Here is a 25,733-nt window from a genome sequence, read left to right as displayed (position 1 = left end):
ACTTTACTCTCTCTGAGCGATGACTCTGAGAAGAACAAGTTAGACAAATGAATTCGCTAATGACTTCCTTCCCTCCTACTTAAATGGGGGATAATTCATGGTTCCTGCTCCCGCAGCGGGGCTGCTCCATCGCCTGCCCGTGGCAGGCGGCCCCGGCAGCAGCGCTGCTGAGAAGATGAGTGAGACAAAGGGGGCCAAGATTGCCGAGTGGCACCGCCCGCCTTTTCAAACACCACGAAAAACGCTGTGCTGGCTGCTTTAGGGAGGCACAGAGTGAGTGCTGCACGTGTCGCTGGGCCGGTGACAGGCAGGCCTCTCCGGAGGGCAGCAAGGATGCACACACTCTTGCCAGGTATCTCATCCCCCGTGAGGTTTCTGCTCCAAGCATCCCAAACTAGCCCTGAACCCAAATAATTGCCTGCATAGAAAAGCTTTGCCTGCACACCTGCTTTGGGACTGTCAAAAACCTCATCTCTCCTTTGATCTCTTCTGTTTCTGGAAGCTTCTGGCTGGTGATGATGCAATGTGGAATTGAGGCCAGAAGCTTGAAAAGAGGTTCAGGGCCAGAGGAAGGCTGATGATGAGGGCATGGGGCCTTTCCATGCTTGCAGTCACTTGCCTAACTGAGGTGTATAGATTATAACAGATATTTATAGCAAAAAATTCAGAAGCTCAACCATCCCCAGCATGGTCCCCCCTCCAATTGCCCACTAGCTCCACACACTTGGCACAAATGGGGAAATAATATTTTTTTAAGTGGGGCTGAGTTAAGAGGATTTGTTTGAGATACAAGATAGCTCCCATTAACGTTTGCTTGTTTGGGTTTATTTAAGCCTTAATTGAGTGTCTTTTACTTAACTGCGTTCCAGTATCTCTCTCAGCCTCTTAAGAGACAATCACACGCTCTTCCCTTCTTCTCTCTCAAGATCTTTCATGTTAGTGAGCTGGGTTTAATGGCTGATAAAGTCCATGGGCTTACAATAAAGCTGAGCTTTCTTTCAAGTCCCCGCACATGCAGCCCCCAGGAAGGTGTGCCCAGGTGAACCCCGGGTTCTGTTACCTCTCTGTGGCAAAGCTGCCTTAATCAGCAGCTGTGAGCATTGTGATCATGGGATTTTTTGTCATGAACACCCTGGGGCTCGAGGCTCCTTCCCTCCCTGAGGCAGATTTGACAGACCCACAGCCAGTTTGTAACTGGCCTCGCTCCAGGAGGGGAGGAGGGGACAGTCGGCTTTGTGGCACCACCGAAGGTGAGGTTCAGTGGTGGCTGTGAGGGAACCAAGCCCTAACCACCCCAACAAGTGAGGATCGTGCTTAGTGAAAACCAAGCACAGCCTGGCCATTATTTAGGTACTTTTGTAGCCTTGGTTCTGTCTGGGCTGGGATGGGAGATGTCTGTTCCCCAGGCAGCTGCCACCTCCCAGCATAAGTGGTCCACAGTTCAGCCCCCGGCATTTCATCCTTCCTACATGAGGTTCCTTCTGACCGGAGCCCAGCTCCGAGGAAGGAACGTGGGGATTTGGATGCTGAACTACAGCACCTCTAGCAGCAGCTGGAGCCGATCCAGCAGGAGCACACGCGAGCAGCAGGGGCTGGCAAGGTGTCCAAGGGACAGTGCTGACCTTCCATCCAGCTGCCCTGCTCACAGGGGAGCAGGAGAAGCATTCCTTCTCTCTGAGGAATAAGTTTGTCTGGAGGCAGAAAAGAAACCCGGTGAGTCAGAAAGGCAGCAGAGACTCATCTCTACACAAGCCTTGCTCTCTGCTGTGACTGTTCAGAGCCGAGCAAGCCGTGGTCACTGGTGTGCCCCTTCCTTGCAGGTGGTTTGTCCCTGTGAAGGGACACCCCGGCAGTGCTGGCTCTGTGCACCACGGTTCTGCTCCTCACTCGTAGCCAGGAGCAGCTTTGAAGAATCTACCTCCAAATGCATACAAAAACTTATTTTATTGCAGCAGCTGAACAGAAAAGCAGCTCGGCTTTTGAGAGACACACTTTTCTTACAGTACACCAGGAATAATGTCGCTCCTTACTGGCAGCACCCCCGGAAAGAGAGAAAACGCATCAGGCTCTGATGAAACACCTCCCAAAATAACCAGCGCCTCTCCCCGCACGCTCCCCTTTGTGCTCGGCTGTCTTTGGGCGAGCACGGAGCACGAAAGGCACTTCCAGCCCAAGGGAATTCGGTGGTGGCTGCATATCTCTCGGTGCGGGGGCCCGAGGCGGCGGTGGCAGATCCGCGCTCCCGCTGGCCCGACATTGTACCTGCGGGCCAGCTGTGCAGATCGGGATGGAAACTCTCCCAGGGTTGGCTCGGGAGCGGGATGCCCGCTCCGGGAGCAGGATGCCCGCTCGGCCGGCTGGTGGAGCCCGCTGCAGAAACAGCCGGGCCCGCTCCACCGGGCAGCGGGCCGGGGCTCCCCGGGGCTGCCGAACTGCGGGGGACCCCTCGCCCTGCCCGCAAAGCACGGACTGAACCCGCACTCCCCTGCTGCCCGCTGGGCGGGGACGGGCTGTACGGGACACCGCGGCTCCGCGCGGCGACACCGCGGTCCCGGGGTGCGGAGCTGCTGGGCCAGTGCCCAGCGGCGGAGCCGGGGCTTCGCTCCCCGGGGCCGCCGGCGAGCGGCTGCGAGCGGGGTCCGGGGAAAGAAGCTCTCCAGCGGGGGAAGCGGCTGCCGGAGTCGGCGTCCCGAGGAGGGACGGGCCGTTCCCCGGCGGGATCCTGGCACTGCCCGGCGATCCCCAACGGAGTCGCAACCGGGTCTGGGTGCAGGTGCCGAGCCGGGTCCACCCCCGCTCGGCCGCGGCGCGGAGGGGCCGCGCTCCGCCCCCGCCTCCGCCCCGCGCAACTTCCCCGCGCCGCGGCCCCCCGCCCCCGCCCCGCGGGTGCGCGCAGAGACGCGCGCGCGCCCAGCCCCGCCGCGCCGAGCCGAGCCGAGCCGAGCCGAGCCGAGCCCCGGTGAACCGCACCGCGCCGCGCCGAGCCGCACCGAGCCGCGCATGGGGCGCGCAGCCTCCGCGGGCGCGCAGCTGCCCCGCCGGCGCTGAGGGGCCGGAGCACCGGAGCACAGACCCCCGTCCTCGCCGCCGCCGCCGGGCATGCCCGCCCCGCCGGCCGCCGCCTGCCCCGCCGCTGAGCGCCGCCGCGGGCGCGGGGCGGCGCGCCCGGATGGAGCGCTGAGGCGCTGAGCCCCGCCGGGCCGGGCCGGGCCGGGCCGAGACGTGACGATGTGGATGCGACGGCTCCCGGGAAGCAGGTAGGACCGGGGAGCGATGGCCCCGCGGGCCAGCGCTTAGGGCATCCCGCCGCCGGGAGCGCTCGGGGAGCGGCGGAGTTAAACCATGAACTTGGAGCGGGGAGAGGGCTGGGGAGCGGAGCGGGGTGCGGGATGAAGAGCGGTGTGTGAAGCGGAGCGGGAAGCGCTCGGTGCAGCCGGCGGCTGCCGGCGCCCGGGGAGGCGGCCGGTCCGCGCTCCGCGCGGTGCCGGGCTCCCCCCACCCGGTTCCCCCGCCCCGCTCGCCCGCCCTGCCCAGGAGATGAATCCGCGGTCAGCGTCCCCTCGCCGGCTGCTCAGTCTCCCCTGGCCGCCCCGGCGGGGGCCGCTTAGGGGAAGGGGCTGGGGGGGCATCCGGGGTGCGGGCAGATGGATGGATGGACGGATAGATGGATGGATGGATGGACGGATAAATGGATGGATGTGTTTGGGAGATTAATCGAGAATTGCAAAGCAGAGGAGACGGAGGCAAAGTGTTACGTAACACATTTTCATTACCGCTGCGAAGTCATCTGAGCCGAAATCTTGTTATTTCCATGGTGCTGTGGCTGGAAAGCCCTGGCCCCGGCCCCTGCCTGTGTGCGGCCCCGGAGCCCCAGTAGTACCTGGGTTTTGGTGGTTTGAGCCCATCTCAGTGGAATCGAGTGAAAGCAGCAGCGGGTTAAACAAGTGAGACCCTAAGGAAAAGTGAAATGCACGATCTGTTTTGTTCTCCACAACCCGGTTTTGTATTTGGAAAGCCCTGGGATTTAGTGGTTGTGTTGGGCAGGGGTCAAACTCCAAACGTCCCTCCACCGAGCAGGACGGTGGATGCGGCACATCACCTGCTGCTGGGGAGAGGGGTCGCAAGGCGAGGAGTCCCGAGCGGCCGCCCCACTCCCGCAGCTCGCAGCGGGGCCTGTGGCTGCTCCCTGGGGAGCAGGACTGTGTGGGCAGGGGAGCTGCGGGGTGAGCGGATGGTGGGTGTAGCCCCCACCGCCAGCCCTACCCCACGCAGCACCTCGGGGAGCCCATCAGCCCGCGCCGCCCCCCGCGCCCCTGCGCTCTGGCAGAACATGGCTGCAGCTTGGGGGCACGGAGGGAGGCAGGCAGGGGCCCCCGAATCCACGGAGAGAGAGTGGTGATGCGAGAAGCCTTTGTCCGCCACCCGTGGGAATCGCTGGAGGCTTTGTCCCTCTGTCCGGGCTGTGGATGGAGTCCTGGAGGGTGAAACCTGAACTGAGGTTTTGTCTGTGCTGAGCAGCTGGGGGAGGCCCTTGGCCTCTCTTTTACACTCCCGTGCCGCGCCGCATATTCCAGAGGCACGTGGTGAGCTGGCTTCCAATGCCCCCCTTCTTTGTCCCGTGCCTCTGGCTGGTGCACCCCGACAGCCCGGGCACACGAGCACCTTCACGCTGCCGCTGGAGATGTCTGTCCATCCGTCAGCCGAGGATGCGCTGCTGTGTGTGGGAAGGACAGAGTCTGTGGTGATGTAGTGACCTTAGGAATTCCTCCCGGCGAAAGCACCCCAGGGTTTTCTCAGGGTGCCACGCGTTTGGATTTATTTCGTGTCAGGTGAAAGCCCAGTGGAGCTGGAGGGCCGTTTCCCAAGGCTGGCGCGGCAGAAGGCTGTAATCCTGGGAACGGAGGACGCCCTCTGCTTTGTTATTTTTGAGGAGAGTTTAGCAATGGAAACAGGAGCCCTCTGCTTGCTTCCCTCCTCGATTCATTCGCCTTACGAATTTCTGTGCTGTGCATCCTGGATCCCCAGCACCACGCTGTCCTTTCTGCCACCTCATCAGCTTCCAGTCCCTCCGTGTTTTATTTTTAATAAGAGATAACTTTACTGCTAACCTTGCCTGCTGCTCTCCCTTCTCTCTTACTCTAATTGCTTCTGGCTTTATTTCTGACATTTCCCATGTCATTTCTCCTCATTTTCTCGACGACTACTAGAAAAATAGCTTCAGGAGAAACAGTGGAGCTTTGCAGCGCCCGTTTCACCCCGCGCAGCCTGTGCCTGGAGCGGCTGCCTGCGGCGGGGAGATGGTACCGTGCTGCTCCTTTCAAGTCGGATCCCTTTCGCCCGGGGCGGTGGCATTTCCTGACCTCGCGGTGAGCTGCGCTCCTCTGCCGGGCAGGGCAGGACCTGTGCAACTGCATTCTCAGAATTATTCGGTTCCTGAGAAGGGGAGCTGCCGCTCCCCGGTTCGGAGCGGAGCTGAGCGAGCAGCGCTGCCCTGAAAGCCCCTGCGAGGTCCCAGCGATGCTCCAGCCCCGCTCTGCTCTTGGCAGGTGTGGGTGTTGCGGGGCGAAATCTGTTCTTTTGGGAGGTGGCAGTGGCTCTGTCACTCCCCGAGTGTGCACAGACATACGTGTGCGTGCACACGCCTGCGTCAGTGCCTGCGCCCGCCTGCGAGGGCACGGCAGCTTCCTGCAGCGTGCCAGGCTTCCAGCACTGCCGAGGACTTCCCCTCCATAGCTATGAATATAATGTTTTAAACAATATGCCACGGTTTTTACAGCATTGAGCTCTGGAGTGATTTGCAGTAGGAGTAAAACCACCGTTTGCAATTTCTCGGCGATTGTATAAAACAACTCATTAAAAGCATACATCCTTGCATATTGGCTCCGTGGAAACTTTATGGGCCTTGTACTTACTGCCAAAGCAAACATTTTCCATGAATTTCACTCATCAGGTTCACACTGTCAAATGTAGATTCAGCCGCTCGTCAAAGATGCAAGCCTTGCAGTCTGGGAAGTAATGAGAGCAGTAAGCAGTGGGAGTTAATGGCCTCCACTGAGGAGTCCTTACTCATCCTGCATCCACACAGGGGCTGAGCTTGCTGCTCCCGGGTGGATTGATTGCCACAGAAATTCATCTGGTGTCACTGGCTATGATACTTAACAGGCACAATAATGCTTGAATAAACTGCACTTTTATGCAGCAGTTTGTACCTCCATGCTGGCAGCAATTTCCCAGATGAGGCGAGGGGAGCGGCGCAGGGCTTGGGCAGCCACTTCCCAGAGCGTGAATAATTGTTCTAATTACACCGGAGCCACCGCCTTGTCGTTGTGGTGTCCCCAGTGGGGTGGCAGGTGGGAGTTGCGGTGCTGTCACTTGCCCGGGATGCTTGGGGGCTGCCCCGTGTGGCAACTGCTGTGCCAGCCTTCGGCAGGCGGGACACGGGACGGGCAAGCTGCCGGCCCAGCTGCTCCCGGGGCCGGAGCACCACGGCTTGGCTCTGCCGTACATAGTGGTCATCTGCTGGAAAGGAGTTGCTAATGTTCCTTCAGAGCCCAGCCTGTAACAGGGAAGGGCAGCCAGGCAGAGGACAGATCTCCAACTGTGTTCCCACCTTCCCTCACCCAACCTGATCCTCAGGCTGTCCCAGCATGCCTTGTTTACCTCAGTGTCCATAGGTATGGATGGATACGGGGCAGCGGTGAGCGCTGCAGGTGGCTCCCAAGGGCAGCTCCACAGTGTGTGAATAAGGCACGGAACTTCCAGCAGGTCTGAGGTTTATTATGAAAATGTATGCGTGCCTCAGCTTTTGAATATAGCTAATGGGAGAAGGGCTGGGAGGAAAGATTACCAAGATTATTGGAAGCTCAGTGTGCTGAGCAGGAGGAGCAGGAGCTGCTCTGCTCTGGCTTGTGGTGCCTGTTGTTCTCCTTGAGGGTGACCAAGTAGGCAACAGCAGTTCAAGCCCAACAGAGTATGGGTTTGATAGCAATACTCTTCTACCAGGATAATTCCCGGAGGCTGAGTGTGTTGGGTGGGATCAGTGGATGGTGTGACATTGTTGGTGCTTTCACCCCCTCCTTTAAACAAAGAGGTTTTACTTCTGTTCTGCCTTCCAACTTTCCTCCCTTCCATCTTCCTTCCCTCCCTCCCTCCCTCCCACGTTGGGTGGTGCTGCTGGGAGGGGGTTCCTGGCTTAGGCCAGCATCCCAGCAGTCACCGTGGGTTATGCAGGGCTGTTCCCAAACCTGCTGCTTGGCCCTTCCTTGCCTTGGCTCACTGTTTTCATCAGAGTGATTTTTTTTTCACTAAAAGAATGTTAAACTTTGGACCTGAAGTGACTCCTTAAAAATGGAATTTGAGTCGATATGAATATTTCTTGTGACTCTTCTTACTGGGACTTGCACCTACAGACTTTGATAGCTTATATAATTTCCTGTGATGGAGATGTACTTCATCTAATTTCACTTGGAAATGCATTGATTAAATCAGAACTGCTGAGAGATTTAAACTGAGTCTCAGTGGCCTGAACTTAACTGTGGGAGGTTTACCTGCCTTCATCTTTCAACATTAATTTGGTTTTATGAGGATTCGTTGTGAAATGAGGTTTTGTCTGCTGCTGAATCTCTTCAGCTTTCTGGGTTTATCAGTTGCTTTCTCTGGCCTCAGCGGCTCTGCAAGGCGAAGCGCACTAAAGCTTCCGTTCAGTGCAGCGCTGAGCTCCTTCACTGGGGACACGGTGGGGACCCATGGGCATTTTGGCTCCATCGCCCCCCAGTGCTCCTTAAACTCTGCCCAAGGTGGAGGCAAAGCGCCCACACTGCCTGTGGTGTGGTGGCAGGGCTGGGTGCTGTGCAGTGGGTGCTCACATGGGGCCAGGGATGTTGGGTGTGATGTTCAGGGAGCAGGGTGGAGATGTGCCCCAAGTGCAGCTGTGTGGGAGTGCCCTCCCAGCAGTGCTGAGTGATTTGGCATTTACGGTCCCAAGCAACACCGAGAAAAGGAGGAACAACCCAGCTTGGTTGGAGGTGGATGAGCAGCTCCATGGAGATGAGCAGGGGTGGGGTCAGCAGGCGCTGGGTGCCTGGGGCAGGGGGCCAAACACCCACAGGGACTCGCCTCAGGACTTATAAAAATAAATAAAGCCAGTCATTCACAAAGTGCTCATTTCCAACTCCAATCTGCAAAATGTCTCCTTGTGACTTGGAAATGATGTGTAGGCAGGAGATACGCTTTGACATGCGACGATTTTTGTTGAAGTTTGCTCTGAAGGTCTTTCTCAGCAGCTCCGCTTTTCTGGCAGTGCTGGAGCATCCCAGGGGCACTGTGTCCTCTTTGCCAATGGCTGCTGTGTCCCCACCAGCCAGAGCCATTGGGAGCAGAAGCTGTTCCCTGGCAAAGCATCTCTGTGGGTATGGAAAGGACTCTTGAGCTCCTGCTGCAGAAGCTGGCAGGGAGGAGAAGCAGCGCCTTGGCTGCGGAGCTGCTCCGGACCCTGGCTGAAGCATCCATGGGATGAGGCTTAGCTGTGGCGAGGCAGGAGCGGTGAAGCTTTGCTGGCCTGGCTGTAATGCCAGCACTTCCAGCTCCACTGAGTTCCAAATAAAGGCTGAGCAGAAGCTGCTTCAAAAACAACACATAGCCTGGGAGAGGCGAGGTGCTTCCTTCAAGAGGCAAGTCTGGATGATTGAGGTGGAAAAACTGGAGCTCACCAGAGGGCACGTGCTCTAGCACAAGAGAATGATGGAGATGGGAATGTGCTGGCACAGAGGTGACCGTGTGCCGCAGGACAACAGCAGCACAGCACACACCGTGTGAGGGACCGTGCTGTGCCTCACAGGAGAGCGGATTTGTGGCTTTCAGCTACAGCTCGGCGGGAATCGATGGCTTCTGTCCATGAGGGTTTTGGCTGTGCCTCCTGCAGCATCCTGGGATGGTCAGGAGAAACTCCAGCTGTGTTTTACAGCCATATAAATGGGGAATGTGGCTGTGTGATACCAGCTGAGGAGCTGTGTAGAGCTGCTGTGCTCAGCGTGGCAAGGCTGGGGACTCACTGCTCAGCAGCAGCGTTCGAGGCGCCGGTGAGAGCAAATGCCGCTAATTGATGTTGCCACTTGACTGCACGCCATTCAGGTTGAAGATGTGACAAGGTCGGGGGCAGCCCAGGTTGTCCCCTCTGGGAATTGCCTGCCTAGCAAGCACAAGCACACGTGGCTTCCTCAGGGACGCGTTCCGTAATTGCCGGAGTCCCGTGCGTGACCCCGGCCCTGCTCCCGGAGCCTGCGATAGCATCTCCGCTCCCTTTGCAGGACTCGAGTAATGAAGCATCAGTTAATTGACATGGACGAGGACATCCACTTAAGGACCCACCGGAACGTGGGTGATGAATGCCAGGAGATGAAGCCGCACATCCCGCCGGGAGCGTGGTTGGCTCTGCCTCTTTCTGGCCAGAGCCAAAGCTTGGCTGAGTCTGCAGCGGCGGGGCGTTTACGTAGGGAAAGTGTGACCGTTCCAGATGCCGGCAAGTGTTATTTTAGAAAGAACTCCAAAAATGAATCAACCTTTTTTCTACAAGTATCTGTCATTCATGGGTTTTCTTACGAAGTTTTTCATGGAAAGGATAAGGATGAGTTATTCATCTTCTTGTTTCTTGTCCTTGTAAAAGGCTCTACTTTAGCAACATCTGACGTGACACACTCAGGACTTACTCTGGGTTCCTGTCAAAGTGACATATTCTCTGGCAAAATCAATTTTGCTAATTTTGATGGATGAGGGTGGAAGTAAGGCTGCTGGCACAGGTGCCTTTGAAGGAAGTTGAGATACTAAGGGATACAGGAGGTCATCCCCTGCTGCCAACCCATTGGAGATAATGCTGCAAAAGTTTAATCTCTCTTGCAAAGGGGATTATTGTTTTTTTTTTAATGAGATGCAGAGCACATGATCCCTGACACACTGGCAGCTGGGCTTTGAGGGGCTGTGCCCCCCAATGGCATAGTGTTCTTGAGGTGCTGGAGGCAAATTCTCATTGTCACTTTGATCCATCAGGATTTTGCCATGGCTGCAGTGGGAGAGCCTGTGAGCTGCCTGGTTGCTGTGTGTACAGTCAGATGGCCATGGCAGGGAGAATGGCTCTTCTCCGTGGAAAAGAAATTGCTTGGTGCTAAAAGGGATTTAGAACTTTCTGTGACAGGATCAAGAGTCTTTGCCCCGCAGTTCATTCCTGCTGCCTTTGCTTTCTATTTTAGCTTGGCTTTTTCATCATCTTTTTGGGCTGTTCTTTCTCCATGCTGCGTGTCACGCTGACCCTTCTCTGGCAGCGGGATGTCCCTATGGTGGGGCTGGGCAGAGCCAGTGCTGCCTCAGGAGCCAGGGAGGCCGGGAGCTCCCCAGGACCACCAGCCAGAGCCTTGGCTGGGCAATGCAGTGCCCTGCACTGAGCTCCCAGCTCCTGGGCCCTGGCTTTCTCTAGGCTTCCCTAGTGATGTTTCACACCTTCAAAGAGAGCTCTGCTGCTCCATTTTTTTTCTATTGTATTTCTTGCTCCATAAAAGCCATCTGTTCCTCTTTCTGCTTTCAGAGTCTTCATTCCTCTCATCTTCTCCATTTCTGTTAGAGTTTATGGAGCTTTTGAAATTATTGACGTGTTCCCTGTGTTCATTCTTGAGGATGACTGCTGAGATTTCCAGGCAGGCTGTGCATCTCTGGGCTGCCGGGGACTTCCCAGAGAAAGACAGGTTTGGATCTCAGTCACTGCAGGGCGAATTGAGAGCAGCTCCACCCGGAGACTGTGGTGCTGGAGGAAAGACCTGAGTTAGCTGGACTTCCCTGTGTGGACATCCAGCCTCTGCCATGGGGAAGGCTTGGCTGGGCCCTGTGCTGGTCATCCAGATACTTCCAGCAGGTCAACGGTTGTCTTTGCTCCTGGGAAAGTGGAGCACTTTGTGAGGTCATCATTAAAAATCCCATTATGAGGTATTTTCTCCCTGGATGTGTTCCATGGTTGGAGGCGTTTCCCGTTGATACGGATACCACAGCGGGCTCTGATGCGCAGCTCCCGCGAAGACACATTGTGTTACAAAGGCACCACAGACCTCTTTTAATTGTTTTGTTTTAAAGCTTGTTAAGCTGCTACTTTAGATGTATTGAGCCAACTTATTTTTTTTTAGATCAAAGCGTTTCCTGCTTTCATTGTAATGACATGCTTGAGCACATTCATTTAGAAAATACGATCAGTGCTGGGTTATTTATCTGGATAGTGCTGGGGTTAAAGGACAGCATAAGCCGTAGATTTGTGCCATGGTTTTCCTCGCTGTAGGTCCTTCAGAGCTAAGGGCTGGGTTGACTCAGTTGCTATCTCTTGGAATCACCTTGTGGGTATGTATTCAGAGGAACAAAACCCCTCATAAGGCTCCAGCTCCAGTCTGGGATCTGGCAGGACTATTGCCATCCTGGTGGGAAGAGCCTTGCTTCTGCCATGCCACGCCATGCCATCCCATTCCATCTCATCCCATCCTATCCAACAGCACCAGGCATTGCATCCTGCTTGGACACGCCAATGCTGTCCTTTTATCCAAGGGGGAGGCCTGATCATCCTGCAGTTGATTGTACAGGAGGCAGATGTGTGGCAATGGAAGAAAATTCATGAGCAAAGCAGGGAAAGGAGAAATTCCTTGGATGGCAGCTGAGGGGAAGTGCACTGTCCTGCCTGTGCCTGTGTCCACAGCAGGGAGCCACTCAGCTCAGCTGCTGGCCTTATTTATTGTGGGCAGCATTAACTAACACCAGGGATGATCTCTAAGCTCTGGTTTTAATGTGCTTCTATCTATGTATGTGGCAGTCCTGCTCCCTCAGCAGACTGATTTTGGTCCATGGGGGAGTGTTTCCCACTGCTGTGATGGGGATGGGAGAGGGCGGCGCCATCTTGTGTGCCAGGTCACCAAGAGCACGTAAAGTCTGGGCAGCAATTCTGTGGTGTGCATGAGGAGCTGGAACACACGAGAGGTTTCAGTAGAAGCTAAAATGAGGGGGAAAGCCCTGATTTCCTTAGGTTTATGGACTGTTTTTAATATCAGCAAGAGCAGAGCTTGAGACTGTGGCTCTTCGACAAGATTTTGGTGGATCTGAAAATCTGAAAGTTCCCAGCAAGTTGTGTCTGAGCTGGAGCTCTTGCTGCTGCCTGATCCCCAGCACTGGTGCGGAACTCGAAGGGGGGGATGAGTGGGGTAAGTTGGCGACAGGTGCCAGTTTGGGCTGGAAAGCCAGTGCTCACAAACCCCCTTTATCCGGGAGGGACAAAAGCCGAGTGTTATCGCTGCTGGGTTGATGAAACACCCCACTGTCCGGCCCTGCCACGCTAAATGCACACAGTGTTTGCTGGCTGGGGCGGCCGGGCGGCGGTGGGGGAAGCGACGGCCGTGCTGTGTTTGCTGGGAGGGATGCTCCAGCAGTACCATCACTGTGTTTGCTGGGAGGGATGCTCTGGTGGTGCCCACCCCATGTTTGCTGGGAGGGATGCTCCAGTGGTACCCACACTGTGCTGGGAGGGGATGCTCCAGTGGTACCCACACTGTGCTGAAGGGGATGCTCCAGTGGTACCCACACTGTGTGTGCTGAGGGGGATGCTCCAGTGGTACCCACACTGTGCTGAGGGGGATGCTCCAGTGGTACCCACACTGTGCTGGGAGGGGATGCTCCAGTGGTGCCCACCCCATGTTTGCTGGGAGGGATGCTCCAGTGGTACCCACACTGTGCTGAGGGGGATGCTCCAGTGGTACCCACACTGTGCTGAGGGGGATGCTCCAGTGGTGCCCAAACTGCGTGTGCTGAGGGGGATGCTCCAGTGGTGCCCACACTGTGCTGAGGGGGATGCTCTGGTGGTACCCACACTGTGTGTGCTGTGAGGGGTGCTCTGGTAGTATCTGAGCTGTGCCCACTGAGGGGGATGCTCTGGTGGTACCCCAGCTGTGCCTATTACAGGAGATGCTCCAGTGGTATCCAAGCTATGCCCACTGTGGGGGATGCTCTGGTGGTACCCAGGCTGTGCTGCTGGTAGAAGATATTCCAGTGGTACTTGCCCCATGCCCACTGGGAGGGATGCTCCAGGAGCACCCACACTCTGCCCTGCCAGGAGGGATGCTCCAGCAGTACCCTGGGATGCAGGGCCTGAGCTTGCCACTGTGTTGACCCCCTTGGGGAGCACTCGAGGCAGTTCATCCCCTGGCTTGGCTGGGACCTGTCTCGCCACATTGGCAGATGAGCCTGCAGAACTCTGAGGTTCCCAGGGGAGCCAGACTAGGCACAGAGCTGCTGCTGCCACAGCGGTAGCAGGTAAATTACCAAGCACTGGTCTTGCACAGAAAGTTTTAAGAGACATGTTTTTGTCTGAAGATGCATGCAAACTTCTGGGCTTCCCACCCTGGCACTTTTCAAATCCTGTCTGAAATAATCCCTGAAGACCAGAGAAAAGTCTCTCAAGCAGATGTCCTGCCCTCTCTAGAGCAAGCTAAGCTAGGCTGACCATAATGGACAGTGTTGGCCAGCTCACTGTGTTAGCTCTCACACTCATCCTCAGACTGGCTGGAGGCACTGGGCCTTTTGTCCTGTCAGTGTCTTTTAAAATATTTGAAAATGGGAACTGAACTTGAAACTCAGGGTTAAACATCGTCTCAACTTTGGCAGCAACTGGGCACAGCTCTTGCCTTCGCAGCGATGCCACGCAGGCCTGCTCTCTGCCCGCTCCTTTTCTCTCTTCCCCACATTGCTCTGCCACGTCCTGACTCTTCCCGTGGTGTGGGTGTGGGATGCACCGGAGAGGTCCTGCGCTGGTGGGCTCCAGCACCAGCCCCAGGTACCTGCACTGGGGCTTTGCCCTTCCTCTGCCTCTGGCGAAGGACGGGCCTGGAGGCGCGAGCAGCCGGGGCCGAGCGCTGCGGAGCCAAAGCTGTGCGCTGACGGCGCTGGCAGGGGCTGCACCTCCCGCATCAGCACATTGGCTGATGGTACCGCTGGGTATTAATTATGCCTTCCGCACTCGCGGCTATTCAAATGGTAAAATTGTTTATTTGCAGCTGGGTGAGCTCAAGGCAGAGGCAGAAGAGCGAGTGGCTCCCCCCCGCCACGGCCGCCCTCCTGCCCCCCTCTCACGACTCCCCAAGCACAGCCAGGGATGCTCCAGCTGCCTCTATCTTGGCATTTCCATCCTGGGGGGACCCGTGGCTTCCCAGCCCCACCCAAGCTCTTTCTGCCCCATTTTCCCAGGGAAATGGGTGTTTGCTGTCTGCCTGGCCGCAGCAGCGTGGCGGGGAGGATTCAACCTATTTCACCCTCTGCTGATTTCCCTCCATGATAAATCCCATCCCCTCCGCTGCGGGAAGTGGCGTCAGTTTAATTACTTGTGGGGAGAAGGGGGCAGCGGAGGAACTTAGGACTTGTTTTAAATATCACTTTTATTAGTAGGTAATCCTGAAGCTCAGGACTGTAATATAGATAGGTAGTGATGTGGCACATTTAATTTACTTAGGTGCTACTGTGTGTCAGCCTTTGTGCCTTAAGTCCCATTCCTGGCTTTAAAGAGCTTGGCAGCCATATTTTCACAAATTTATAATTATCTGGGAAGAGGTTGGGGCTGCAGATGGTACAGTGTGTTGTATGTTCCCAGTTCCCATTGCGTCTCGGATCAGAAAAACTCATCCCGTAGCAGAACACGGCTCAGGAGAGACGTCTCCATGGTGCTGCTGATGCCTGGAATGTGGGGTGGGACATGGTGGACACCAGGTGGGAGTGGTCCACACGGTCACCTATGTCATAACTTGCCACATGCCTTTTGGCACTCATCCATGCCGCCCTCACCTGGGATGGTGCATCTCCCCTCTTCCCAGCCCTGGGGAGAGTCCCGGTCCAGCCCAGAGTGCAGAGTGGCGGTGCTCCATTTCCATGGTGATGGTTGGTAGTGTGACAACAAAGGACAGTCAGTGCACTGCAGGGATCATCACACAGGACAGCGGGATGGAGAGGAGAGAGGCTGCGGCGGTGCCTGCAGTCCCCACCTCGGCGAGGACACACAGTCACGGGCCAAGTATCTGCCACTGAAGTTTTCCCCTCTTCTTCCTGCTCCGGTGTGAAAGTCACCCACTGGGATGCAGCGGCCTCGTTCTATTCCGTATGGAGCCACTGAGTTCCTGCATGTACTCTCCTAACCTGCCCCACTCCGAATGCCTTTGTAGGACATACAGCTGTGCTGCCAAGGATGCTTTTCCCAGAGCGTGGTGCCTGCTTTCCTGCCTTATCTTGCCTGGGTCAAGAAAACATCACCCCAACTCTCTGACCACGGCTCCTGCTCCTGCTCCAGGCATTCACAGGAATATTTCTGTCCCTGCCTCGCTTGGTGTTTAGAGATATGAAATGCTCAGAGTTCGTAAATCACCCCAACAAGGACATAACCTTGATTCCCTGTGCAATACCGATAGATTACCTAACAGGAGGCGTGAAATGGAAGAATGGCTCCATTTGTATAATTCTGCATTAAAAAACAGCCTATTCTACAGTTAATGCTCCTGTGAAGTGTCTCCACAGGCACAGGAGAAAGGGGCTGATGCTGGAGAGCAAAAAAGGACCTTATGAAAGGGACTGCACTCAAGTGAGCCTTTGAGGCTTTGGGGAAGTGGGTTAGTGCTGACGGGTGGTGTTTTGATGTTTGTCAGAGCCGTGATCCCAGTTAATTTTCAGACACATTACCAGAGCCGGGGTTTCTGGGAGCACAGCAGGTGCTCTGGATTAATCCATGTCCTGTCTGCAGTATCAGGGTTACCTGAGGTACTGCCATCCCTGAGGGTTCCCAGGCCTGGGGCAGGGGTTGTTCTGTCCCGCTCCATGCTGGATGCTCCTGCTTTCCCTCCCTGCACATGGAGGTTGGTACCGTGTCTGCAGTGGTGGGAGCAGCCAAGTTCCATGGCAGCCTCTTCCCCACTGCCGAGGACCGTGGTGTCCTCCAGCATCCTTGAAATTAATCTCTCTCTCAAGTGCCAACTGTCCTACTCTTCAAAGCACACAGCTGCACCTGGAAGGGGTTTCATACAGGGGAGGGCTCTGAAAGGTGCCTTGGGTGGGGAGGCTGTGGCGGCTCCAGTGCAACATCCACTGTTCTGTCACCTTTGGAACTGGGATGGGCTCAGGAAATTGTCCCGGAGTGCCTGGTGTGCCTGATCTGTGTCATTAGCACAGCTGTTTTCTTGAAACCTGCTCTCGTGCTTGTTGCAGGTAAGTACTTGTAGGAGTTCCATTTCCCGTGCGCGAGCGCGGCCGCCTCACCGTCCACGGAGCCAAGGGAGCGGATTTGTGGCTGGTGGGAGCCAAGGCCTTGGATGAGGAGATCAAGGACAGGGTTTCATTTTCTCAAGTATATCAACTCTGTGTTTCTTTATCTAACCCAGTTTCAGAGTTTTATTGAGTTTTTCCTGGAGTTTGAACAGTATTTTGGGATAACATTCCCATTCACCTCCAAGATGGGAAAAGAAGTAACGTGAAAATTGCCCACGCTCCTCAAATTTCTTTGCAAAATACATTGTGTGTGCTTGTAGGGGGGTGAGGAAAGCCCTGATTCCCGAGTGAGGAGCATAACCACAGCCCTGCCTGATACATCCCTCCAGCCCACATGTACCTCCAGCCAGGGCTGGCTCTGTGCCCCCAACTGAAGGAGATGGATGCTATGTGTGGGTCTGGATGATGTGTTCCCTTCCCTACGCCAGAGCCCCTCTCTGGGCGCAGTTAGGGAGCTATCCCATGCACTGGGAGCACCACTGCTGTCCCTGAGGAGCAGCTCGTGCCGTTGGAGAGGTGTTTGAGCTGTTTGATGTCTCGGCAAAGCAGGAACGCCCTCCCGGCCTCCGAGCAGCGGTGACTTTGCGCTGGCGCTCCCGAGAGGCTCGCGGCGCTCTCCTGCCTGTTCGGGTGACAGGGAGGCGGAGGCGCGGGGACTCCCGGGGCGCCGTGCCGGGCCGGGCCGTGCTGTGCCAGCCGCAGCGGGCTCTCCTGGGACAGCCCGGGTTTTCTGGGGCAAGGACAAGGCGGCAGGAGATCCGGGCGAGATGTATCCCCGCGCCCTGCGTGTCCTTCAGGACGTGTCACTCCCGCTGCCAGCCTTGGCAGGGTGCTGGTGTGGGGCGGGGATGGGGGAGGCAGGGGAGGGCCGGGTGGTCCTGCCTCTGGCCGCGCCGCGCGCTGCCGCATCCATCCCCGCCGCCGCGCCGGGCACATCACGCTGCGTTGCCAGGACAACGGCAACTCCTACACGCTGCTATTTATTCTGAAGGACACTTGCTCTTATCTGTTGTTGCAAAGCCCTCAGAAGATCGCATGCCACGCAAAATTCCTCCGAGGTAACCGGACTGGCTGCTTCTGTCCCTGAAGCCGTCTCCTGGGGACATGCCAGCCAGCGTGGTGGCTAGGAGGACACTCCTGGGGTGACAGCCCCTTGTGTGGCATTGCTTGATGGGGCGTTGGTGGGAAGGTGACCCAAGCTGTCCTCGGGGCAGAGTGGGATCTGCTCCATCTGGGTGTCCCTTCCCGTGTCCATCCCCATGCCAGAGCCTCTGACCTGGGCCACAGTGACACGAGTGAGGGACACTGGTGCTAGGTGTCACCGGCACTGCCTGGCCATGCTGGGACACAAATTTCCAGCATGGCCCAGGGCAAGACAAGGGTTGGGTGTTGCCTCTGCCCACACATCCTCCTGATGCTGCTATGAATGATGCAGCCATGTCGGGCACGTTCTGCAGGAGCAAGCCCCTGCAAGTTCACGCTGTCATCGCTGCAGCCTGAAATGTCACAAGGAGACAGGAGGAGATGGAAGCAGGGGGAATATCTGTTTTTCCTGTGAGCTGCCAATTCCAAGCACCAAGGATGGGCATTTTGTCTTTCAGAAGTTTCCAGGCAGTGGCTGGGATGCAGCGAGCACCGAGTTTGGGCTGGGCACATCTTCCCTTGCTCTGTTCAGCAGCAGTTCATAAAAGTTCTGAGTGTGAGCAACACAGAGAGCTGGGAAGGGGATGAGGTCTGGGGGTGGGCACAGATGGTGTGAGAGGTGGCACCTGGAGTGAGTGACACGTCAGGAGGTGCCCAGCACCTTTCCTTCCTTGCAAGGAGACGTTTCAGGTGATGTTAGGGAGTTGGGCAGAAGCTGAAATCAAGCCTGACATGCTACAGGAGTGATCCTGAGCATTGCAAAGGTGAGTCTGTGCTTGATGATCCGGCTGGAGCATGAGCTTGTGGCTCCTCACCAGTGGAAGCACAGCATTACCTACAGCACGTGGGGGACACTCTTCGTGCTGCCACCACTCTGTCGGCCTCTAAAAAAACCCACCACCATCACGGTTTGGGTGGTTTGTGGTTTTTTTGAAGCCTTGAAATCCTTCCTCCCCCAGCCTGAACTATTTTGGTTTCTGTTGTCTGTTTCTGGCTCTTCCCTTTCTCCTTCTGCGCTCTTTCCTTGCGTTGCCTTCTCCCTCCCCAAAATAAATGTTGTTACGCTTTGAAAAAATACCCAATTAGGAAAAAAGCAGAGATCCTCTGAGCAGAAAAAGCCTGTGCCTGGGAGTATCCAGGTCAGCTCCTTTAGCTTCGCTTGCTCACGCACAGAGGGAGTGTACAAATGCTTCTGTCAACCAGATGCACATTCTGTCGTGCTCCCAAGGACTGTGCGGGCGCTGCTGCAGAGGATTAGCCCGTTTAGCCATGTAAAGCTCTCATTAACTCCTGCTGAGTTCGACAAAAGTCTTTCTCCTGTAAAAGCTAAGTAAAATGGAGTAAAGATTTTTGGGCTTTGGCCTCATGATTTTTTTTTTTCCCCCCAGGGGTGTAGGGAGGGGAGAAGGCAACAGAAATTTGCCTGTCAGAGATTTTCTTGCCACTTTACATGGGCCAGCATCGTAGAGGAGACATGAGGGGAGCAGAGCCTCGGTGCGGTGCCACTGAGGAAGGGAGAGGGCTGTGACATAACATGATGTGACGGTGACATGAAAGCAAAATTCTAACTGCTGAAGCTGCCAGCAGCTCAGGGGTGTTCCAGCTGCTCTGTGGCAGAAAGGGCAGCAAAAGGGGCTGCTCCTCCTGCCCTCCCTGTGCTGCAGGGTCATGTTCTGCTTGGGTGCTCCACGCTGTGGGAGGGGTTGTGCCGTGCTCTGTGGGAGGATGTTCCTGCTGCGGCGTGGGTGACTGCCACAGTGGGAGATGGGCTACACGTGCAAACACAGGAGCCCACGTCTGCTCCAGCCCTTTGACGGATTCATCATGCTGCCTGTGGGCTTGGGAAGCAAGGGATGGGTTCTCTGATACCCCTGCATGTCAGTGTCCCTGGAGTGAAAGCTTGTGCTGCTGGAGCTGTGCTGGGCCATCTGCTTTGGATAATTCACCCAAAAGGGCTGAGTTTGGGCAAAGCAGGGACTGACCGCTCCTCCAGGGGGTTTCCTGGTAAAACCCATCCTCAGGTCATTCCTATCATTCCCAGACCAACTGAAAAGTCACAGTTGTGAGTGGGGATCCTCAGCCTGCCATGTTGGTGGTGGTGGTTTTCAGGGGGAGGGGGTGGAGCATGCCCTATGATGCCGTTTTGGGGGACTCCGGCTGGAGAACCAGGGAGGACAATGATACCCGTGGAGCTGGGGGATGTTTTGGGTGGCTGAGCTCAGAGATCTAGGGTGTGTCATACTGAGAGGGAGAGCAGGGTTGCCCCACTGCCCTTCTAACACGGTGCCTGTCTGTCCACAGGTCAGGTTGCCCGCTCGGAAGCCATGCTTGGATTTTAATAGCCATGTTCCACCTAGCCATGGACCTTGCCAGCTGCCAGCCCCCAGCCACCGGCACTGGGGGGAGGCTCTCGCCACGGCCGGCGCTCCGGCACAGACTGTCCCGTGGCTCGCTGTGGGGCACGGCGAGCGGGGAGGAGCTGCAACGCCCCGGCCCCCCCTGGACCTGCGCCCCCGCGCCCCCCCTGCAGAGACCCCGCTCCCGCCGGCCGCCCCCCGCTGCCCCCCTGCCCGCCGGCCGCCCCCTGCGCCGGCCGCGCTCCCGGAGGGGCCGGCGGCACCTGCGCGGCCGCGGCTTCGCCCCGCGGGACGGGCGGCCCACGGCGCTGCCCGAGGTCATCGTCTGGGGCCCCACGGGCGAGGAGGACTCCCTGGAGAGCAGCACGCTGCCCAGCGCCTTCGCCACCACCACCACCACCACCGCCGCCGCCGCCGCCGCCACCACCTCCGCCACCACTGCCGCCGCTGCCACTTCTGTCACGGCCGCCACGCCGCCACGCGTGCCTCCCAGCACCGCGGCTCCCGCGCCCGGCGGGGACGGGCCCCGCAGCAGCCCCGGCCGCACCGGCACCGCCGAGCCGGCCGCCGGCCACAGCAGCGGAGGCAAGGATGCTCGCCCGCCCCGTGGGCTGGGAGACAGCACAGGTAGGGTCTGCCGGGGGACAGCGAGGTGGCGGGGACATCAGGAGGGCTGGCGGGTCCTGGATCAGCGCGTTCACCGCGGCACGAGTGTCCCGGTGGCAGCGCTGCCCGGGACAGGAGTTAGTGTGACATTAAGCAGGCGCTCGGAGGAGAACGGCAGTGCTGATTATCGCTTTTATCCGAGGCGTTTTCCAGCCACTTGCTGTGTTTTCCCATTACAGTCTCCATCCACAGCCCATCTCCCGTAATCGCGCTGAGCATCACGCTCGGCACAGCAATGCCTTCCCCCAGCGCTGGCTGCTGCGTGGACATGGATGGGAAAGCTGCTTCCCATTTATTGCAAATTATATTTGTTATTGCTGATATTAAACCGTGGGATACCGGTGGATAGTTTACAGAATTTACTCACTGTGCATCGACTGCTTTGAGCCCACTGCGATTTTCTAGTCGAAATGAAAAGGAATTTTATGGCCTAATCTTAATCCCAATTAATTTATCCAGCCTGCCCTGCTTGGCAAAAAAGAGACGATGCAACCAGGATGTTGTTCCTGACTTAAAGGGGTTATTTATAACTGAAAAATAACTCCCAGCCCACACTCCTTTTACAAAACGCTGAAATTGGCTGGATAGATCAGCGAGGGAGTATTGATAAAGGCTGAGGATTTTGCTGCTCTCTGCACGATGAGAGCATCAGTCTGGTCTCCCCAGATCTGCTGTGGTCAGTGCCTCTGGCCTCAGTGGCATCATCCCGTCCAGGAGGGTGGGATCCAGTGGACTTGTTGCCATCAGCCAGCTGCAGGAGACCCTCTGCCTACACCAACTGTAGGAGGATGGCTCCTGGCATGTGCTGGGGCTCTGGGACTTACTGGAGTGGGCTGCCTTGTTTAGGCGAAGTTGAGCTGACAGTGATGCCACCCACCTGCCAGTGCCACCACTGCTGTCTTGCGTGGCCGCAGAACAACGGGAGCTGCAGCCCCGGCAGCTCTCAGGGGGCCAACTGCTTTAATCTGCAGGCTTTAGCTCTCATTAGGGGCTTTCTCCGTGATTGGAGTTTCTGCTAATTAACTTCTCTTCAAGCAGTGAATGCGATAAACTTCTTCCCGGGTCTAAAGGCCCTGTTTGATCCCAGCTCATCCACCCTCAACTGAAAAGCTCCTGAGGTCCAGATCCGCTTTTCCTTCCAGTGCTTGGGCTGAGCATCCAAGAGAGCTCTCAGTATGCTCCCAGTGGGAGTTCCATGCCCCTGCCGTGCCTCAGGACAGCATTTTGGGAGCGAGCAGCCGGCTCTGTCTCAAAGCAGGGTCCGTGCCAGTTTTGCTGGTGCGGCGCCTGTGCGAAGCCGTGCAGCTTCCCAGCCCTGCTCCACTCTGTTATATAAGCTGTAGCGGCTGGAAGTGTTTGTTCTCTGCTGGGAAAAACATATGGCTACAAATGAGGATGAGGTAACTCGCCTGTACGGTTTATTTGCCTCAGTGAGCATTGCCAGTCCCTGTCCGGTGAGGAGCCTTGACGGGAGCCCGCGGTGGGCGCGGTGCTGCTCTCTCTGCCTGTGGTCCCTCAGCTGTCCCCAGCACATGCATGGGGGAGTCAGGGTGGAACCACCTGTGTGTGGCACCCGCAGGAGCTGGGGTCACTCCAGGAGTTGGCAGAGCTGTCCCAGGGCTCCAGGAGCCACGCAGATCCCCTGCACTCAATTCCGTTGGCGCAGGTGGCTGCTGTTGTGCTGCTGCCCCCACATCCCTCCTGTGCTGTGTCCCTGTACCCCTCTGTGCTTTGCCTCTGGGTCCCTGGTGATTGTGTGGGATCGTGGCATCCTTGGTGTGCACACAGGGTGGTAAAAAGACCCACTTCACTTCAGCAGAGGCAGCAGTTCTCACTGAGATGAGCAATGGGAGCAGCTCCGCTCTGTCAGATCATCCTCTCGCCCCCCTTCCTCCTCGCTGAGGAGCGAGAGAAAAAAGCCAGAAACAATGCCTCCGTGAGTCGCTGACAGCAAAAACAAGCTTTAAAAAATTCCCCTGGAATAGGAATTACTTGTCTCATAGGCAGGAGAGGCAGCAGAGGAGTGATGGCAGGTAATGCTTGGGATGAGAGCAAAGGCTGGCACATGCACTGGCCCGGTGGGTGCTGCTGTGGGGGTTCAGGTCACCTGGTGGCTCAAGTGTTCCTGTCCCCGTGCCACCCCTGCCACGCAGAACAGCACTGCTGGCATCAGCTGGGCACGCAAGATGTTCACCCAGGCGTAGTTTATGCTTGTGCTTTTCAAAAATGTGCTTCCTTCTTCAGGGCTGTCATAATCATTTTACTCTGGAGCAGGGAAAGAGAGGAATAATTAAAATTCCAGCTTGCTGCAAGTGGGAAGGGCTGTAAGGAGCTTTCACCGGGCACTCTCCACGTGGGCTGGGCTCCTCCACCAAGGCAGAGCATCCCCGGGTCCCGCAGCCTAAGCCAAAGCAGAGAAGAGTGGAATGAATCAGAGCTGTCAGTGCGAGGCAGGAATTGCACTCGCTGGTTTGTCTGAGGCTCCTTTCAGGAGCTTTAGGATAAAGCCGTCTTTAATTAAACCTTTAAGTGCTTTATAAGGCAGAAAACTCCATGTGCTGTCTGCTGCTCTTAGTGGTATTTGATGACCGGTCGCGGCGCATTTGGCACCGCGGTCTGTGAGCTTGTGGCAGAGCTGGTGCTCAGGGACACCCCTTCACCAGGGTTGGGGTTCTCCTGGGGGAAGGTGGGGGCCGTGTGGGTGTTGGCAGCTGGATCTGAGCTGGTGGTGGCCCCAGGCCGCCCCTCCCCACCTCCAGCCAGCAGTGTGTCAGGAATAAATAATAACAGAGGCGTTGCTTCCCGCTGGTGATGACCCTGCCTCCAGAAAGAGGGTGCAGTAGGGGGTTGCTGGAGGCGAGGAGATAGTTGATGCAAAAAGCTTCAAAGGAATTAATTAAAGATTAAATGGGTTTAAAAGAAAACCCTGGGCAGTGAGGATGGAGCGTCCTCTTTGATCCGCCGTGTCGAGGCATGGGGAGATGCTGCAGCTCGGGGATGGAGAGGAGGTGAAGGAGCTGGATGGAGTCTCATGGGTTGGCACCACGATTACCCTTCCTGGGAGCTGCCCAAAGGATCCCTTGTAGGGCCGTGCATCAGCTGCAGTTCTCCTGAAGGGTGGAGGATGATGGTGGAAGCAAGAAAGGAGCGTGGCCATCAGCTGAGCTCTCCCTACGAGGGAGATGGGACACTCCCCGGGATGTGGGGATGGCAAACGTGCCTGTGCACATCCTCCCACGTGCGTCTCAGTGAGCCAGGAACTCTCCTCTGCTGATCTCCAAGTATTTATTGCTCGGTGATATTTGCTGTAACACCTGAGAAGATAAGTCCCAGTGTCTTTAGCATAAACCTCCAGGATTTTCCTTCTTGGCAAAAACATTTTGCAGCAGCAGCAGCGGGAAGATATTTTCTTTCTTTCATCAGTCCAGCTCAAAATACCAGGAAGTTGCCAGGAACCTTGGTGGGTCTTTTGCTGAAAAGCTGCATTTTCACCTCAGGATGACTAACACTGCCTGGGCTGGGTTTCAGAGAGATCACTGATCTACCAGGTGAAAAACCAAGCAGCTTTGCTGACCTCAGCTTTGCCAGCAAGAAGGTGTTGGGAGGAGCAGAGCTGAGGTGGTTTGTGGTGTAGTGGATTGGGCAGCAGAGGAACTGGCTGTGTACTGTAACAAGGCTTTTCAAGAAGATTTCTGCTGTGTCTCCTCCCCTGTTTCAGACCTTTGTGGCTTTTGTAAATTATTTTCCTTACAAGCTATTAACCAGCAGTGGGTTCATGTTACGGCCAAATCTGGCTGATCCCCCCTGGGAAAGGCCGGCGGTGGCAGCAGGGAGGCCACACCACGCTCCTGATTGAATTGTTCTGTCCGCAAGCAGCTTTATCAGGGCATGAGGTTTTTGGGGCTCAGATGTGATCTCTGATGGCTGGCGAAGCCGTAAAGCCTCTTGAGCCCAGCGGCTTTGCCCCAGCTTCTCCACAATGCTTAGGAGGAGGCACTGGCATCCTGGTGCTCAGGGCATGTGAGAGCAGAGGAAGGAGACTGGTGGCAGGGATGAGGATGGGATACTGAGAGAGGGAGATCCACACAGCATAAGTGCGGGAAGAGCAAAAAGTGGGGGTAGCAATATCTGGTCTGTAAGAGTAACTCCAGTTTTCTCCCTTTCAAATGAAATAGAGCTGTTTTCTCCTTTTTCTAATTTTATGCAGCTTCAAGGCCTTGACGAGGGTCTTCAAAGAGTTGCAGCTCGTAGCTGTTTTTATTGGGAAAATGAAAAATACAGGCTCCCTAACCAGAGCTGTTGAAATAAAGGCCTTGGGGGATAGAGGTTCTCTTTGTTTTTAATTAAGAGCTTATATCTCCTGTTTGCTGCCATTGCACGCTCCTGCAGTAGCAAGACATTAGTCTCGAATGGATTTTCTCATGGAATTAATTCCATTGATGCAGAGCTGTCCGGGAGCCGTTTCAAAAGGTGGCCAGAAAGGCCAAACCTCAGCACTTTCATCTCAGCAGCAAATATATGGTCTTTAAAATAACAGATAAAAAAAGAAAAAAAAAAAAAGCCCTGGCATTGGCTTGCTGTGAGAAGATTGGGGTTTTGCCTGGGGTGTGGGAATCGGGAGCTGGGTTGTGCTGCCTGCTGGGATTCTGTGGCCCCTCTCCCCACACTGGGGGGATTTAGAGGCCCCAGTGAGAGCGGAGTGCACACGGACGGCACGAGAGTGGAAAAACCCAGAGATATTTCAGCATTTCCGAGGGTTCAGAGAGCGCCTTTGAAGAGCTTTCCCTCCTGGCAGGCGGCATGCGGAATTCTGCTGCACTAGCAGAAGCGCAGAGGCTTGGACACACTTTCGGCTCCATTAAATACTTCTCCTGTAATTACCCTCCAGTTAAATGGTCACTGCGTCAAATTGCCTGGTAAAAGCCTTGGCAGGGGGAGCCCTCGCAGGGCTGAGGCGTTCGCAGGTGAGAGGGGCCGGTGCCTGGTGTCCCTCCCCGCGCTCCCGCTGCTGCCCTCCCTGCAGCTCCCTGTTTCCACGGTTAATAACGTGTAATTACACGGCCACCGGGTTCCGTGACCCGCTGGGATCGGAGCTTTTGCCGAGGAGATGAGCAAACAAAACCCAGGCACCGTAATCCCTGCTCCCGGGGTCTCTCTCTGGGGGCACGGGCTCTCATGGGGAGTTATGCCTGTGCCAGGCAGCTTCCTGCACTGGAGGAGGAGGATTTTGCTCTATGAGATATTAATTTTATCTTC

General features: G+C 56.3%; 1 protein-coding gene and 1 long non-coding RNA gene across 3 annotated transcripts in view; one reads left to right on the top strand and one right to left on the bottom strand.

Moving 5' to 3' along the window:
• Positions 1-3,175: 3,175 nt before the first annotated feature.
• AJAP1 (adherens junctions associated protein 1) overlaps positions 3,176-25,733 on the top strand; it is a 38,053-nt gene continuing 15,495 nt past the window's right edge. For both annotated transcript variants that reach the window (XM_053963011.1, XM_053963010.1), the window contains exons 1-2: positions 3,176-3,257; positions 19,756-20,438. In XM_053963011.1, coding sequence (XP_053818986.1) covers positions 3,229-3,257; positions 19,756-20,438 — 712 coding nt within the window. In that variant the 5' untranslated portion in view covers positions 3,176-3,228. The remainder of the gene's footprint in view (positions 3,258-19,755; positions 20,439-25,733) is intronic.
• On the bottom strand, positions 14,424-14,915 carry LOC128798986 (uncharacterized). The gene is made up of 2 exons (XR_008434620.1): positions 14,845-14,915; positions 14,424-14,736 (listed from the first exon to the last, which is right to left on the bottom strand). It is a non-coding gene; the product is annotated as an uncharacterized LOC128798986 (long non-coding RNA).

Source organism: Vidua chalybeata, chromosome 22, assembly GCF_026979565.1.
Source record: "Vidua chalybeata isolate OUT-0048 chromosome 22, bVidCha1 merged haplotype, whole genome shotgun sequence".
NCBI classification, from domain to species: Eukaryota; Metazoa; Chordata; class Aves; order Passeriformes; family Viduidae; genus Vidua; species Vidua chalybeata.
Note: the sequence above shows the minus strand (reverse complement) of the source record. Positions and strands in the feature narration are given on the sequence as shown.